Source organism: Mus caroli, chromosome 3 (assembly GCF_900094665.2).
Source record: "Mus caroli chromosome 3, CAROLI_EIJ_v1.1, whole genome shotgun sequence".
Taxonomy (NCBI): Eukaryota; Metazoa; Chordata; class Mammalia; order Rodentia; family Muridae; genus Mus; species Mus caroli.
In genome coordinates this window covers 129500465-129517948 of record NC_034572.1, presented here as the reverse complement: position 1 = coordinate 129517948, position 17484 = coordinate 129500465, and the positions used below count along the sequence as shown (strand labels likewise).

General features: G+C 35.7%; 1 protein-coding gene across 2 annotated transcripts in view; it reads left to right on the top strand.

Annotated features, from left to right (window-relative positions):
- Bank1 (B cell scaffold protein with ankyrin repeats 1) overlaps positions 1 to 17484 on the top strand; it is a 261398-nt gene that overhangs the window by 38736 nt on the left and 205178 nt on the right. The window contains exon 2 of one of the 2 annotated variants that reach the window (XM_021158677.1): positions 130 to 528. The exons of the other annotated variant lie outside the window; for it this stretch is intronic. Within the exon in view, the coding sequence (XP_021014336.1) occupies positions 130 to 528 (399 nt within the window). The remainder of the gene's footprint in view (positions 1 to 129; positions 529 to 17484) is intronic. 2 annotated transcript variants of the gene reach the window in all.

Sequence of the window (17484 nt, the reverse complement as noted above, 5' to 3'; positions counted from 1 at the left end):
AATATTGGTGTCTGCTATAAGCAAATTACCATGTTTCCAAATGGTATATTACAAGTTTCAAGTATAATAACTTGCTGTTAGCTTTTCCACTATAAGAAAATTGAAACCTTTCCCCCTCTCTTTTTCCAGGAAATGCAAAAGATATCCTGTTGCTACATGAAGAAGATGCTGAGGAATGGGCTCTATACTTGAGAGAAATATTTATGCGTGTTGTAGAAAGAGAAGCAATCCTGTTATATCCTTTGCACAGTTTTTCTTCTTCACATTTGGAAATGCTAAACTTAAATGCTTACAGATGTAAACTTCTGATAATATCTAATAGTCTACTTAAAGACCTGACACCAAAGAAGTGTCAGTTTCTGGAGAAGATACTTCACTCAACAGGAAGTGTAGTGACTTTGCTCTGTGGGATGGAGAGCTCAGATCCTTTCTATCAGTTATTAAGTATCCCCAGAAAGAGATGGGAGATCTCAACAGAGCAGGAACCGGATGGTTACATCTCTGTCATCAGACAGATCTTAGACCAAGGTAGGAATGAATGCCACACGTTTTGGGCTGGTTTCAAATGTTGATTTACTTATATTTGGCTGGAGAGATAGCCCAGTGGTTAAGAACAGTGGCTACCTGCTTTTTCAGAGGACTCAAGCACAATTCCCAACACCCACATGGCAACAATTCCAATTTCAGGGGATCAAACACCCTCTTCTGATCTCCCTAGGTACAAGGCACACTCATGGTATAGTTACACATGCAAAATACCTATATACAGAAAATAACCATTTTTTCCTTAAGTTTTGCAATTTACATTTTTAAAGTTTCATTTAAGCCCACAAACAGTAGTGTCAAGATAAGATTAGAACAGAGATGCCAACTTCACCTAACAATGTTCTGTCTTGTCCAAGAAATGCATTATTATTCCTCATTTTTACCTTCATTCCAGTCAAAGCTTATCATTGGCTCTAAAAATGGTTAATGCATACATATATTTCTTCAGACAACTTGAATGCCACCATACTGCTACAAGAAAGCTCTGTTGTGCTGTGTGCCAGTTTGTTTCTAAAAGATAACATCTGGCACACCTGGTAAATCTGAACTGCTGCTGTCTACACGCACACTGTTACCAGCCAACAATGGTCTAAAGTCTGAAGGCTTGCATTAGAGTCATAGAGATTCTGTTGTTTTATATATATATATATATATATATATATATATATATATATATATATATATATCTTTTTAGTTAAACATTTTTTTACACTCCAGATTTTATTCCTCTCCCAGGCCACCCTCTAACTTTTCCACATCCCATACCTCCTCCCCAACCCCTGTCTCCATGAAGATGACCCCACCACCACCCCACCCCATCCCACCAGACCTCTAAACTCCATGGGGCCTCCAGTCTCTTGAGGGTTAGGCACATCATCTCTGAATAAACACAGACCAGGCAGTCCTCTGTTGTATGTGTATTAGGGGTCTCATATCAGATGGTACATGCTGCCTATTTGGTAGTCCAGTGTTTGAGAGATCTCGGGGGTTAAGGTTAATTGAGACTGATGGTCCTCCTACAGGGTCACCCTCCTCCTCAGCTTCTTCCAATTTTTCCCTAATTCAAACACAGGGGTAAGCAGCTTCTATCCATTGGTTGGATGTAAATATCTGCATGTGACTCTTTCATCTGTGTTTTGGGTCTTGGAGGGCAATCATGCTAGACCCTGGGGCCTCCCCTTGAACTGGATCCCACTTTGGGCCTGACACTGGACCTTCTTTTCCTCAGGATCCTCTCCATTTCTATCCCTGCAGTTCTTTCAGACAGGAATAATTATGAATCAGAGTTTTGACTGTAGGATGGCAATCCCATACCTTACTTGATGCCCCATCTTTCTGCTGGAAGTAGGCTCTACAAGTTCCGTCTCCCCACTGTAGGAAATTACATCTAAGGTCTCTGACACATTCTGAATGGTCTCCCCCCTCCTCCCCCCCCACACACTTCCTACATCCTGAGGTTGTCTGTGTCCAGTCTTTTTGCTGTCCCTCAGGGCTTCAGTCCTTTTTCCCCACCCAATAGCAGATCATGTTACCCTCTTCCCCGCTTCAACCTCCAATCCCTGTCCCATCTCCCACCTATATCCCTCCCTCCCTCCTTGTGACTATTTTCTTCTCCTCACAAGTGGGATTGAGGCATCTTCATTTCGGCACTTCAGCTTGTTCAACTCTTTGAGTTCTGTGGGCTGTATCTTGGGTATTCTGGGGTTTTTTGTTTGTTTTGTTTTGTTTTTGTTTTTGTTTTTTGTTTTTGGCTAATATCCACTTTTCCCTAATTTAAAAACAGGGTGTACTAATATGCAATATAACAAAGAACTCATGAGTACATACCATGCATGCCCTTTTGGGTCTGAGTTACCTAAATCTGGATGATATATCTTCTAGTTCTATCTATTTGCATGCAAACCTCAGGATGTCCTCATTCTTAAGAGCTGAGTAGTATTTCATTGTATAAATTAACCAAATTTTCTATATTCATTCTCCTGTTGTGAGACATCTGGGTTATTTCTAGCTTCTGGCTATCACAAACAAAGCCACTATGAACATAGTGGAACATGTGTCCTTTTGCCATGTTAGAGGGCCAACATTTGAGTATATTCCCAAGAGTGGTATGGTATTGCTAGGTCTTCAGGTAGACCTATTTCTAATTTTCTGAAGAACCTCCAGATTGATTTCCAGAGTGGTTGTACCAGTTTTTAATACAACCAGCAATGGAGAAGTGTTCCTCCATATCCTCCATATCCTCCATATCTCCATATCCTCACCAACATGTATTGTCACCTGAGGCATTGATCTTAGCCATTCTGACTGGTGTGAGGTGGAATCTCAGGGACCTTTTGATTTGCATTTCCCTGATGACTAAGGATGTTGAACATTCCTTTGGGTGCTTCTCAGCCATTTGATATTCCTCAGTTGAGAATTTATTGTTTAGCTCTGTACTCCATTTTTAATAGGGTTATTTGGTTCTCTGGAGTCTAACTTTTTGAGTTCTTTGTTTATATTGGATATTAGTCCTCTATCAGATGTAGAGTTGATAAAGATCTTTTCCCGATCTGTTTGGTTCCTGTTTTGTCCTAGTGACAGTGTCCTTTGCCTTACAGAAGCTTTGCAATTTTATGAGGTCCCATTTGTCAATTCTTGATCTTAAAGCATAAGCCGTTGCTGTTCTGTTCAGGAATCTTTCCCCTGTGTCCATATCTTTGAGGCTCTTCCTCACTTTCTCCTCTATTAGTTTCAGTATCTCTGGTTTTATGTGTAGTTCTTTGATCCACGTAGACTTGAGCATTGTATAAGGAGATAAGAATGGATCAATTAGCATTCTTCTACATACTAACCACCAATTGAGCTAACACCATTTGTTAAGATGCTGTCTTATTTCCACTGGATGGTTTTAGCTCCTTTATCAAAGATCAAGTGGCCATAGGTATGTGGGTTCATTTCTGGGTCTTCAATTTTGATCCATTGATCTACCTGTCTGTCACTATACCAGTATCATGCAGTTTTTATCACAATTGCTCTGTAGTACAGCTTGTGGTCAGGCATAGTGGTTCCACCAGAGGTTCTTTTATTGTTGAGAATAGTTTTTGCTATCCTAGGATTTTTATTACTCCAGATAAATTTGCAAATTGCCCTTTCTAACTCGGTGAAAATTGAGTTGGGATTTTCATGGGGATTGCATTGAATCTGTAGACTGCTTTTGGCAAGATAGCCATTTTTTATTATATTGATCCTGCCAATCCATGAGCGTGGGAGGTCTTTCCATCTTCTGAGATATTTGATTTCTTTCTTCAGAGACTTGAAGTTCTTATCATACAGATCTTTCACTTGCTTGGTTAGAGTCACACCAAGTTATTTTATATTATTTGTGATTATTGTGAAGGGTATTGTCTCCCTAATTTCTTCCACAGACCATTTATCCTTTGAGTAGTGGAAGGCCACTAACTTGTTTGAGTTAATTTTATATCCAGCCACTTTACTGAATTTGTTTATAAGCTGTAGGAGTTCTCTGGTGGAATTTTTGGGGTCACAAGTATACTATCATAACCATGTGCAAATAGTGATATTTTGATTTTTTTCTTTCCAATTTATATCTTGTTGAAGTCCTTTTGTTGTCTAATTGCTCTGGCTAGGACTGAGTACTATATTGAGTAGATAGGGAGAGAGTGGGCAGCCTTGTCTAGTCCCTGATTTTAGTGGAATTGCTTCAAGTTTCTCTACATTTAGTTTGGTGTTGGCTATTAGTTTGCTATATATTGCTTTTACTTTGTTTAGGTATGGGCCTTGAATTCCTGATCTTTCCAAGACTTTTATCATGAATGGGTGTTGGATTTTGTCAAATCCTTTCTCAGCATCTAATGAAATGATCATGTGGGGTTTTTTTCTTTGAGTTTGTTTATATAGTGGATTACGTTGATGGATTTTCATATATTGAACTACCCCTGCATCTCTGGGATGAAGCCTACTTGATCGTGGTAAATGATGGTTTTGATGTGTTCTTGGATTCCGTTTGCAAGAATTTTATTGAGTATTTTTGCATAGATATTCATAAGCAAGTTTGGTCTGATGTTCTCTTTTTTGGTTGGGTCCTTGTGTGGTTTAGGTATCAGAGTAATTGTGGCTTCATAGAATGAATTAGATAGTGGTGCTTCTCTTTCTATTGTATGGAATAGTTCAAGAAATATTGATATTAGGTCTTCTTTGAAGCATTATTTGATACATCATACCCAAACTTACAGGATACAATCAAAGCAGTATTTAGAGGAAAATTCATAGCACTAAGAGCCCTGGTAGAGAAACTGGAGAGATTGTACACTAGCAACTTAACAGCACCCCAATCAAAAACAGCCCAGCTCTAGAACAAAAAGAAGCAAACTCACCCAAGAGGAATAGAAGGCAAGAAATAGTCAAACTCAGGGCCAAAATCAAACAAATAGAAACAAATAGAACAATACAAAGAATTAACCAAACCAAAAACTGGTCCTTTGAGAGAATCAACAAGATATATAAACCCCTAGCCAAACTAACTAAAGGGCCCAGAGGCAGTATTCAAATTAACAAAATTAGAAGAGAAAAAGGAGACATAACAACAGAAACTGAGGAAATTCAAAAAGTCATCAGCTCTTACTACAGAAGCCTATACTCAACAAAACTGGAAAATCTAGATGAAATGAAATGAATGGTTTTCTAAACAGATACCACATACCAAAAACCCATCTAAACAGGTCCATATTCCATAAGAAAATAGAAGAATTCATTAAAACCTCCCAATCACAAAAAGCCCAGGGCTAGATGGATTTAGTGCAGAATTCTGTTGTTCTTATAATTGCACCATATTTACTATTACAGAATGAAATGCTACTATTTTCATTGTTGCAAATTTGATTTTAAGCAGAGTCATGATAGAAATAACAGGACACAAGTTCTTGTTCATCTGCTAACTGCATTCCTGTGCAACATTCTGCCACTAATGCAGGTCTTTGCCATAAGGATCTCTGTCTGCAGGTCTCTGCTGTGTCAGAATGTGCTATATTCAGTTCCATCCCTGGTGTCTCACCTTCCACGTGGCCTTCAACACCCAGCTTTGTAGTGATGGTTTTGCCTCTTACAGGAGAAGGGTGGAATTACAATTTCAGTTGGCCTTTCAGATGTCCAAGTTGGATCTTTGTCTTGGGACATACATCTGCAATCTCCAGGGAAGCACTCAGTCATAGGGCATGTCTCCACTTTAGTTCTTTAATAGGACAAATGTCTCTTCCTCAGCATATAACGATTTGTCCAGCTCAGGCAGATTACTACTCTTAATAGTTAGGGCTCCACTGGAGTTTTTTTAAATTTTGTAGAAAAAATATTATAATTGGAAAGTTAGGAAATCAAAATAAAGTGCATTATAACTATGAATATCACAAAATACTCCTTCCCCTGAGGCAGAGCAATAAATATTGGTGGCAAATTATGATTCCTCATACCCATAATTTCCACTTCCTCTGAATAACTCTCATCAGTCTGTGTCTGTCTGTCTGTCAGTCTGTTTGTGTACAGTCTGTCTATGTAGGTCCATGCAAACCATGGTGAGTATGCAGAGGTCAGAGGACAACTCTTAGAAGTAAAAAATTAAGTTGTTTGTATTGTATAGGATGAAACCCTCTACTTACAGAAAACACATCAATAATTTGAAGTTACTATGAAAACTGATTTTCCTACATTCAAGTTTTAGATTTTGAAATGTTTAGAGTAATATGGGTATACCAAATGGAAATATTGGAAAAGTTGTAGGAAATATGGAAACTGCTCTGTAAAGAAGGCTGTTGAACTATTTTCAGTTGGTAACTTCTGAGGGAGGAAGACTCAGCTTTTCAGGCTGTGGTCCAGCTGAACTGACCACACCATCACATATCGGAGTAGTAAGTTAAAGCAAAGAAGTAAAACATAGAAGAAGTTGAGAGAGGGTAAGGGGATTGGAGTGGGAGTGGGAGGAAGTACTGGGAGGAGTGGGGAAAAATAATCAAGATACATTTTATATACATATGAAATTCTCAAAGAGTTACATGTGTATTTAAAATGCAGTTGAAATATGACATATCCATCAGAGATACAGGGATGGAACCAGAAAGTTGAGCAGTTTTTGGCATACACAATTTTTATGCAACAGGTTGTTCTACTAATCACTACGGTCTGTTTAATGATTCATTTGCTTTGATAAACTCTTCAGTGGTCCACTATATTGTTTTATGCTTTATATTGTCATTCAGATTAAATATGTCAAAACATAAACAGTAGAATATAGATACAACAGGGCAGAGATGTGGAATTCAATTCTTCCTATCCATTTCACCCCTCCTCACCCAGTGGAGAAATTACACTAGTATAAGAAAGAACCTTTTATTCGGAAACATGCTGTGATAAAGAGGATAATAAAAATGCCAAGGAAGTCATGAAAATAATTAAATGTTTAATATATTCACACAGACAAAGAAAAATCACAGGAAATTTTACAAAATTTAATGAAAGAAAGATTTTTAATAATTATAATACTCAGGCAAAGTTTATGATATTAAAAAAGTTAAGTAGTGATTCATGTTTCATCTGAGTATTTTATTTCCTTTTAAGAAATTAGGAAAACTAAATTTCCTGTCTCCCTAATTCTCAAAAGGAGACTAACACAAATCCATGTGATCTCTCCTCACTGCTTCACAGCACGCATGGATAGCATTTCGCCTTCTTCCTGTTCCTTTGACTTTAGCTCTAGACATAATAGTTTAGCATTTCCATCTAAGTTTCCTACAGCACTGTTTATCATTCATATATACATATATATATGTATATATGAATTATATATAAATTATCCAGCACTTTTTTTATACTTTTAATTTTTGAGAATTTCACATGAATTCTATATTTACAAAATTTTTATCCCCATTCCTCTCTCCAACTCCTCCTTTGCCCCTGTTTCTTACTCTGAAATTAATGACCTCTTCTTTAATCAGCATTCTTGCATACACAGTCACATATACAGATATATAGTCACACATTAATACAACCTGCTGAATCCATTTAGGGATTCTTCATAAACACAAACATTACACATACATTTGCACATATGCATGCACTTGTATGTATTTCATATGTATTCTTAAATAAAATGTGTTTAGAACTGGCCACCTGGGAATAGATAAACAATCAGGGAACCTGTCCCTGGAGAAGTGTGAATCTCTTGCTCTCAGCAGTTATTAATTGCTTCATGTAGGCGAAGGGGCTTGTGGCATTCCTTTTATTCACATTGACACATCAACTGGCATTGGCATTGTGCTTTTCTTCTTTAGGCTACCAGCTTGTCTAGATTTAATTTTTCTTGTTTCCTATTATCAGTAGGAAATACTACCTCATACAGAATTCTTGGTCTTCTGGCTCTTATAGTATTTCTAAAAAAGCCAACTTGATCATCCTGAATAGCCTTTGCTGTTTGTGATTCCATTTTGTTTGCAAGTATTTTACTAAGTATTTGAGTCTATGCTCCTCAGGGACTTTCCTGAGTAGTTTCCTCTTTTGTTGTTGTGTTTTTACCTGGCTTTGGTATTAAACGGATGCTGCCTTTATAGAAAGAATTCTGAAACACTCCTTCTGCTTTTTTTTAAAACAAAATAATTTAAGAAGCAGGGTGGTGGTGGTGCATGCCTTCAATCCCAACATTTGGAAGTGAAGGAAAGCAGATCTCTATGAGTTCAAGATAAGCCTGGTCTACAGAGTGAGTTCTAGGACAGGCAAGGTTACATGGAGAAACCCTGTCAATAATAGTAATAGTAATAATAATAATAACAAATAATAATAATTTAAGTAGTACTAGCTGAATATCTTCTTTGACAGTATTGTAGAATTCCACAGTGAAACAGTTTGGACCTGGGCTTTATTAGATAAAGCTTTTTATTATTACTTCAATCTATTTATCTGTTAAAGGCCTGTGTAAGTTGTTGATGTATTCTTGGTTTAACTTTAGTGGTTTTACACAAATATAAAAATTTGTCTGGTCTCTCTTTTTTTAATTTTCTATTTCAATGGAGTAGAGATTGAATAAAAAATTTCTTATACTATCCTGAATTTCTTTGGCAGCTATTGTAATGCTTCTCTGTTCATATATAATTCTGTTAATTTGATTCATCTCTTTATTTCTTCAGATTGGTTAGGCCAAGAGTCTGTCAACTGATATTGTTTATCTTCTCAAAGAAGCACTATTTAGATTCATTGCTTTTCTGTATTCCTTTCTTTGTTTGTATTTCATTAATTTCTGTGCTGACTTTTATTATTTTTCCTGTCTGCTGGATTTGATTCTAGTCTGTTAATTTTTTCAAATTTTTGAGTTACATCTTTCTGATCTGTTGATACAGGGACTTAGATGTATAAATCTCCCTCTTGCTGCTTGCTGTTTTAAATGTGTTCCATCTGTTTGGTTGAATTATTAATTTGCTCCCAAGAATTTTAAATGTTCATTCTTAATTTCTTCCTTGATTCACTCATTATTAACTAATTTATTGTTTAATCTTGAGTCTGTGTATTTTCTAGAGCTGAGTTTGATGTTGATTTTATGCTTATTTTTGTAATGTAGATAGATAGGACACATAGAGTTATTTAAATTTTTCTGTTTAAATTTGTTTTGTAGCACACGCCTTTAATCCCAGCACTTGGGAGGCAGAGGCAGGTGGATTTTTGAGTTCCAGGCCAGTCTGGTTTACAGAGTAAGTTCCAGGACAGCCAGGGCTACACAGAGAAACCCTGTCTCAAAAAAATCAAACAACAACAACAACAACAAAAAAAAACAAAAACAAAAACAAACAAAAAAATTGTTTTGTGCCCCAGTATGTGTCCTATTTTAGAAAAGGAAGTATCTGTAGGGTACTAAATTTGTTAATTTAGTTCCAATTTTACCAAAAAAAAAGTGAATTTTTTTACTGTTTGTATGAAACATTGTATAGATATCTGTTAGGTGCATTTGATATGAAATTTTTGTCAAGAAGACGTGTCTGTTGAAGAAAGTGGGGTGTTGCAATTACCTATTACTGAATTAGAATTAATCTGTATTTTTAAGTTCAGTAGAGTGCTTTTTATGAAATTGTATGTGCCATAGTTTGTTACATGGTTTGTTGTTTATGATAGTAATTTCTTCTTGGTTATTTGTTTTCATGGTTATAATGAGGTGTCCTTCTTTATCTCTGATTGGTTTGTCTCTGAAGTCCTATGTCAGCTATAATGAGATTGACTCTGCTTGCTTCCTAGTCCTGTTTGCTTGGGATACCTTTTCCATCTTTACTTTGAGGTGGTGTCTGTCTTTGTAAGTAAAATAAGTTTCTTGTAAACAACAGAAAGAGAATTTTGTTTCTTAATCCTTTAAAATAACCCTTGTCTTTTGTTTGTGGAGTTGAGGTCATTGATATTTAATGTTATTATTGAAACATGTGCATTAGTTGCTGTTATCTTTCTTTTTTGTTTTACTATGCCTAGTTCTATTTTGTGTTTCTGCCATAGTCTCAGTTATGAGGTCTCTTGGCTGTGCTCATTTTTCTACTCAGTCTAACTTATTGTTTCCCAATTCTCTGTGCTGCCTTTTGGCTTGTTTTTGTCATGGAAAGATTTTCTTTCTCCTACAATGATTGTAGATAGTTTTGTTGGGCATAGTATACCACAGTAGTCTTATTCTTTTAAAATTTGAAGTACATTGATCCAGGATTTTCTGACTTTCAAAATGTTCATTGATAAATCAGCTGTTTTCCTAATGAAATTTTACACAAACACAACACACACACACACACTATTAACTACAAAAATGCCATGGGGAAGTTTTTATTTTGATTTTGTTTCTTTGGTAGTCTCTAGGCATCTTTTTATCTATGTTTGTCTTTCCTTAATTTGGGGAGAAGTTTTCTTCTATGCTATTGTTGAAGATCTTTTCTACACTTGGATTCTTCTCCATCTATGTCTATTACATGAAGATTGATGTTTTCATGGTGTCCAATAATTCTTATATATTCCTTTTTTAGGTTTTTAAAAAATGAGAAAATATAGTTTACTCCAGTGAACTCTTACTGAGTATATAAACCAACCATAGAGCAGGTCCTGTTCTCAAGCAGAAGATGGCCAACAAAAAAAGAATTATATAGTGCTTTTGTGTGTGTCTCAAACTTTGGCATTTTTAAAATGCTACTGGTACCTTTAGCTTATAAAGATGTTTCTATATTCTTCTCTTGAATAGTTCAATTTCTCTACTTTATTTTTAATTCCCGATATCTTCTACTTGGTCCACTCTACTTATAAAGCAGTCCCTCTGGGTTTTCTAATTTGTATTGACAGGGGTTGTTTGTTTGTTTTTGTTTTTGTTTTGTTTTGTTTTGTTTTTCAATTGCAGTTTTATTTGTTCTTGGGTTTTCTGCACTATTTCTATCATATGTTTGAATTAGGTTTATGAATTCTAGATTGTTGGCATCTTTCATTCAACTGCACATTTGTGTTTCCTTGAACATCACTGAGGCATTTATTTCTATTTTATTTAAGTTCTTTGAGATGACTTTCATCTCTTTTAAGTCCTTGAATTCTCTGATGAAATTTATGGTTGTTCTTTTAAATCTAGTGCCCTTGAATTCATCTGGGCAATTCTTATAAAAAAATTTTCTGTAAGACGATTTGAATTTTTAGTTTGGGGCTGCCCATTTTTACCATTGGAGGTTTTGTGATGTGATCTGATCATGTGGAGTTCTGTCCTTTTTATTCCCCTTAGCGTCTGTCTGATGTTTGATTTTAGAAATACCTCAGGCTTTTCCCATGCATATGACCTTGTCTTGCTTTCTTTGGGGGCGGGGGGGGGGGAGGGGAGGTTCTTTTATGCTCTTGTTGAAAACCTATTCTATGCCATTCAACTGAATTCTCCTTCATTCTATGCTTAAAGTGTGAATGTGTGTCTCTTTTTTGGGAGGTGTGCTGGAGTTACTCAGTGGAGTGTGAGGACAGTATGGGATTGATTCTGAAGGGAATCACCAGAAGCTTGTGAGTGTCTGGCTAGTATTCTTGTTTATCACCTCAAAAGCTGTGGTCCTTCTTTTCAGTAATGACCTATCTGTTTCTCTGAGAAGGGCTCACTCTGCCTATGACTCATCTTTCTCTTTGTTCATTCATTCACCTTTGGCTTCTGAATAGTTTAATCTCAATACTACCAAATGTCTCAGACATTGGTTTTATTCAGTTGTCTTCATGGGCAATGATAGAGGGGGAATCCTAATATTTTCATGAAGAAATTGATCAAGGCAGTTTTATCTTCCTATTGCCAAGCCTATAGTTCAGCTTCTGATTTCAAAGATGCAGCTTAACATGATAAGTAGCAGTGTAGTATAGCAATGGATTTACTGGGAATATGAAAAATGATGATGCAAGCAATAATATAGAAACAATCCCTGTAGAAACAGTTTTCCTTCTCTTGGTCTGTGTATTACAATCAGAGACCTGGGTGTCTGAGTCTCCTGAGAAATGGGTGGAAAGACCTCCTGACTTGTCTGATGGTTATAATGAGTCCATTCCAGATATGAAACAGTTGGTCTTCTTCCGTTGTTCTTCCATTTTGTATTACCTGTTTGGAATATTTCTTAAGATTTTTAGAACTATTCATGTTTTCTATTTAGGTTATTTTTTATTAATAATTTTCTGAGTGCTTGTTTACTTTATTATCTTACTGTCATAAAACTCTTTTCTACTCATAATGAAATATTAAACCCTTTCTTTTAGTCTTTTTTTTAAATGATTAATTTTATGGAGCTTTGTTACAAATCTCATTTATGTTCTCAAGTAATGACCTTTTGAATATTTGAAGAATCATTTTTTTTAACTTTTCAATTTTGATACCTTGTTTAATATATTTTCTCTTTAGGCCTTGAACTTTTAAATGCTTGATTCTTAGAAACATAACCACATTATTTCCCATTATAAAATAATACTACAATTTCTTTACAAATATTCCATCTGAAAAGTATTACTCCTTTTCAATTTTGAAAATTGTCTATATATCTTATTTTGTCATGATAAGAAAAATAAACATGGGACTTAGCTTATCTTTTGGTTGTTAATATTTAAATTTTGTTTGTTGGTCAATGAAGGTTATTTATATTATTTAGTTGGTCTGAAACTGATAGAGCTCTTTTATGGCCTGATATTTTATCATTAGTAAATGGTCTATGTGTTCTTCAAAAATCATACTTATTCTCCTTGTTCAATGTGTATGATTATTCATGCTTATAACATTAAGCTTTTATTTGCTATATTTTTTATTTCATTATCTTTATAGACTTTATTTTTTACTCTACCTTATAAATGGCTGATAGTTTGATTTTAAGAATTTATTGTAAAGATTTTACTATTTTACATATAAAATATAACTTATATTGACTGTGACACTATAAATGTGTGCTTGGATCCATGATACTTTTTGTTGATGTCTATATGTTCTATTTACTGTGTTTTTTGGCAGGGAGACATGGGTCGGAGTGGGGGTGTGCAGGAGTCCTTATTTGGATTATGACTACATTTGCATCCTCTAATGGGTTTCTTCAGTTACCATCTAGAATTACATATTAAGTTCAACAATTTCACCTCTATTGTTGTTACTTTATTTTCCTCTGAAAATTATGAAGGTCCTATTTTGCTTTAATTAATTACTTCCTTTTCCTACTTCCTAAGACAACTATTCCATCTTCTACAGTTCTTGTTTTTGTTCATTACAAACACAATGTTTGCTGAGCTTAAACACTGGTTATACTTCTCTTGGATTTCAAATGTTTCTCCTAGGATTGTTCCTCTTCTTGAGTGAACTCCGTTGATAGCAAACTTCCTGGGTCCACTTTGATAGGTGTCAAGTGTCAGTATTTGCAATGGTATTGAAAAACAGCTATGCTGTTAATGGAAGTCTGGTTTTAATCCTCAGTCCTGGAGAACATTCCCTTGTCTTCTCACTTGCTGTTACTAAGGATAAATATACTCATGAGCATTCCTCTGCATGCTCTCCAGTTCCTCTGCCTTGTGGTCTTTGTGTTTCAGCAGTGTTGTAATGGTATGTGCAGTATTAGTGTCTGGAGTCATCCACTATATGATCATTCAATTTTAGATCTGAGGAATCATGACTTTTAATGATCTGAAAACTTGTTATTACAATTACTGTGGTCTATTTTTCTGTGTCCTGGCTTCTTCTGTGTCAACGTGAAACAAGCTAGAAACATATGACAAAGCATACTATCAAGTGTTGAGTCCATAAATTTTGCCCATTGGCAAGCTTATAGGTTAGAGTTTCTCAATCTTCCTAATGTTATGACTCTTCAGTACCCTGTCTTATATTGTGGTGACTCCCAATCATAAAGTCATTTTTGTTGCCACTTTATAACTGTAATGTTCCTACTGTTATGTTTCAAAATATAACGAATTTCTGGAGATGGAGGTTTTCCAAAGAGGACTAGACACAGTTTAGATGCAGGAAGGAGTCCTGCCTCTAGATCCCTACCTCAAATTCCTGCCCTGATTTTCTTTGAGGATGGACTGTGGTATGAAAGTATACACAGTATAAACCCCTTCCTCCTCAAGCTGTTTTTAGTCATGATGTATTATAGCAATAGAAACCGTAAGTAAGACATCTCCCCTCCAGTAAAGACTTGATCAGCGATAGTCTCCTTCCTCTCTCCCCTCTCCTGTTGACTGTTTTAGGCTGGTCTTTCATGTTCTGTTCAGTCATTGTAATTAATCTCTTTAGTCTACCTCTTAGATGACAGACTTAGTTGTTTCCCATCTGCCATTGAATGTCACTGTTTCTAATCCCACTTATCAAGTGCTACCTCACTGTTTGTCTCTAAGAGTTCCCTTTGGATGCTCTATAAAAGGCCCATCCTTGATATTCTCCTCTTATTTCTCCAGGAACTTAGCACTAAATTACAGGCTATTTTTCTAGAAGTAGTAAATTTCAATTGCTGACATGGCTCTCTGAGGATTTTTTTGGTTGTTTTAGCATTTTCCACTGTAATCAATGTAACAGGAAACAATCAGTGGAAAGACCCAGAGGCCTAATTTCAACATCTTTGCTAAAGAAACCATTTAGGTCTTTCTTTGCATGAAATTGAATTTACACCTGAGATCACTTTAAACTCTGTTTGGACTTGCACTTTGAGATTGTATATTTGTTAGAGTCTACCCAGATCCTAAATCTTCATGGGTTTCATCTCTAGGGAATCCCAAGATAGAGTAGGCAGGCAGGGAAAAAAAGGAAAGAAAGAAAGAAAAAGAAAACCAACTTTTTTTCCAAGTTGAGTGCCCAGGATATCCAGGATATGTAGGGAAAGTTCTTTGCTCATGTACCGAGTCTCTCTGTACAGACTCCACCAGCCCTACATACTGGAGTCAGCCAAGAGCCAAGAGCTAGCAGTCAGTCACAGAAGTACACTAAACAGCAGGGTTAGGGGGGTGATTTCTTAAAGGGGTGAAGCGAAGTTTCCCTTCTTTTAGTTCACTAATGTGTACAGGTATTGCTATAATTGATGTTATTATTAATACCACAGTTTTGATGTCAAGAAACTAGATGCCCTAAGTCTCCTCTTTGTCACATTTCTATAAATGCATTATTGAAAAACCTACATAAAACCAAGAAATAATTCTTTTCCAGTCCAGAATGTGCCAGGACTTTAAATAATTAGATATTTCAATTAATCAAGATCTCCAAAACACTGCATGGCAACTTTTGTGAGCCTTTATGCTACACAATAAAATTTGCTTTTCCCTCTGTTTCATCTCTCCTTGATCCACTTTTCCCTGTCACAGTCCATTTATGAAACAGAACATATCAAATGGCTTAGTGGAATGATAGTGCACAATCTGTAGATGTTCTAATTTAAAAGAGAAAAACCTTTTAAAGCAACTTTAAAATACTTTAAATAAATATTCATTTTTTAAAGTACTGAAAGAAAACATTTTGGGCCTAACTTGATAAGGGAGAGTTATTCCTTAGCCACTGAGACGTTGCCACTTTTTCAGAATAAAGCATCCATGGTTCTTTACGGGTCTATTTAAATGTATACAGCCTGCATTTTACCTTCTCATCCGTCATCAGTTATCAAAGATAATAAGTACTTCATTTCATTGTAGGCAAGATGTGAAATAATTAGGTTTCATATTTTGTTGATGTGTATGATAACAAGCTAGGTTCAGAAGCAGGTCAAAAATACTTATTTTTTAGCAGTGAAAGTACAAGAACACTAATTCACTTATTTTTATTATGTGAGATTCCAATAACCTTCCATGTGGGACATTAATTAAACTATAACAGTAACATCATGGCTGGTCCATAGATTGCACTCCTTGGAGCATCTTTGGAGGACCCCATTAGTGTAAACTGCAGCAGCCTGTATTCCCACGAAGGAACTCTCTTGGGAGTGTAGTCTACTAAGTGCTCTAAACCTGTGCCCAGGCCATTGCTTGAATGTTTTGAGAGACGACAGTAGCATCAGAGAGAATTTAAAAATCTGCAATAACTTTAAATTTATTTATAAACTAACTAACAACAAAAATCCTCATTATTACAACCCATTAAAACTTTTGCTGAATCTCTAAGCAATTGCAGTGAGCAGAAATCCTCTAAATTGAAGACATCATAGAGCAAAAGGAAGGTGTTTTCCAACAACAGAAGACATACTGTTTGGATCATTCCTGGCCAATGATATTGAAACATAATTATTTATCAGATTAGAAAGATTTTTTTTAGTAATTTTAGTAATTATTATGTAGTTACAACGTGTTAGTAAAGCCTGCTAGTCAGCTACCTGCAGTGATTAAAAGTCATCGAAGAGGTGCCTCAGTGGGTAAGGACACTTTCTAGGCAATTAGAAACCCGAGTGACATCTCTACAACCTACATCCACATGGACAGAGAGAACAGACTCCAAAAGTTGTTCTCTGATCTCCTAACATGACTCATGATTCACATGTTCACATAAATCATACATACACAAACCGCAGACCAAGTAAACAAACATATATATGAATATATGAGTATATGAATTTTCATATATATATGTGTGTGTGTGTGTGTGAAAATTCCTTGATGGGATTATTTGCTCTTATTTATTTCAACTACTTAAGTTTTGAAGTGTGGTAGGAATGAACACATTGTATGACTTGTGTAGTTTTAAAGGAAAACAATGTAAGATGTACATGTGGGTTTTTTATGTTTTGTTGTTGGTTTTTTGTTTGTTTGTTTGATTTTGTTTAGTTTAGTTTTTTTGTATGAAAGGGGCCAGAGAGTTCCACTGTGATAGGTGGATGTCTGAAACACTTTCTCTTGTGGAGTTTAAATTTTACCTATGAATTACTGAGTTCAAAGTCCTTTTAAATGTGAATAAAATAAAACCAGATATAATTACTCCACCACCATGATATAATGATCCTTGCTACAGTGTCTGGGGAGAATTAGATGCTATAATGACTTGGGAGATGTGATGTGGCTCTCAATGAAAGAATTGACAAGATAAATTATGAATGACATATTAGAAAACCACCGAGAAGACCAACGGGAATCCTGTTTCAGAGTGAAAACCTTGTACAATGTATGGTTTAAGTCATCTCTATGCTGACGAATACTGGATGGACTATTTTAGCCTAGCAATTCTCAAGTAGTTTGTTCTAAACATGACTTTCTAAAGAATGATGAGATCTTCAAAAAGGTTATTTTAATATTAGTTAAATATGTTGTTTAATATGCTGGTGAGATAGCTCAGGGTTAAAGGAACTTACTTCCAAGCCTGATGACCCAAGTTCCATCCTAGGCCTTCCCATGGTGGAAGGAAAGAGCCAACTCTCTCAAGCTTTCCTTTGATTTCTGTGCAAGTGTGCATTTGTCTGAATATAGTAGTATGTGTGAACACATAAACAAACAAACAAATAA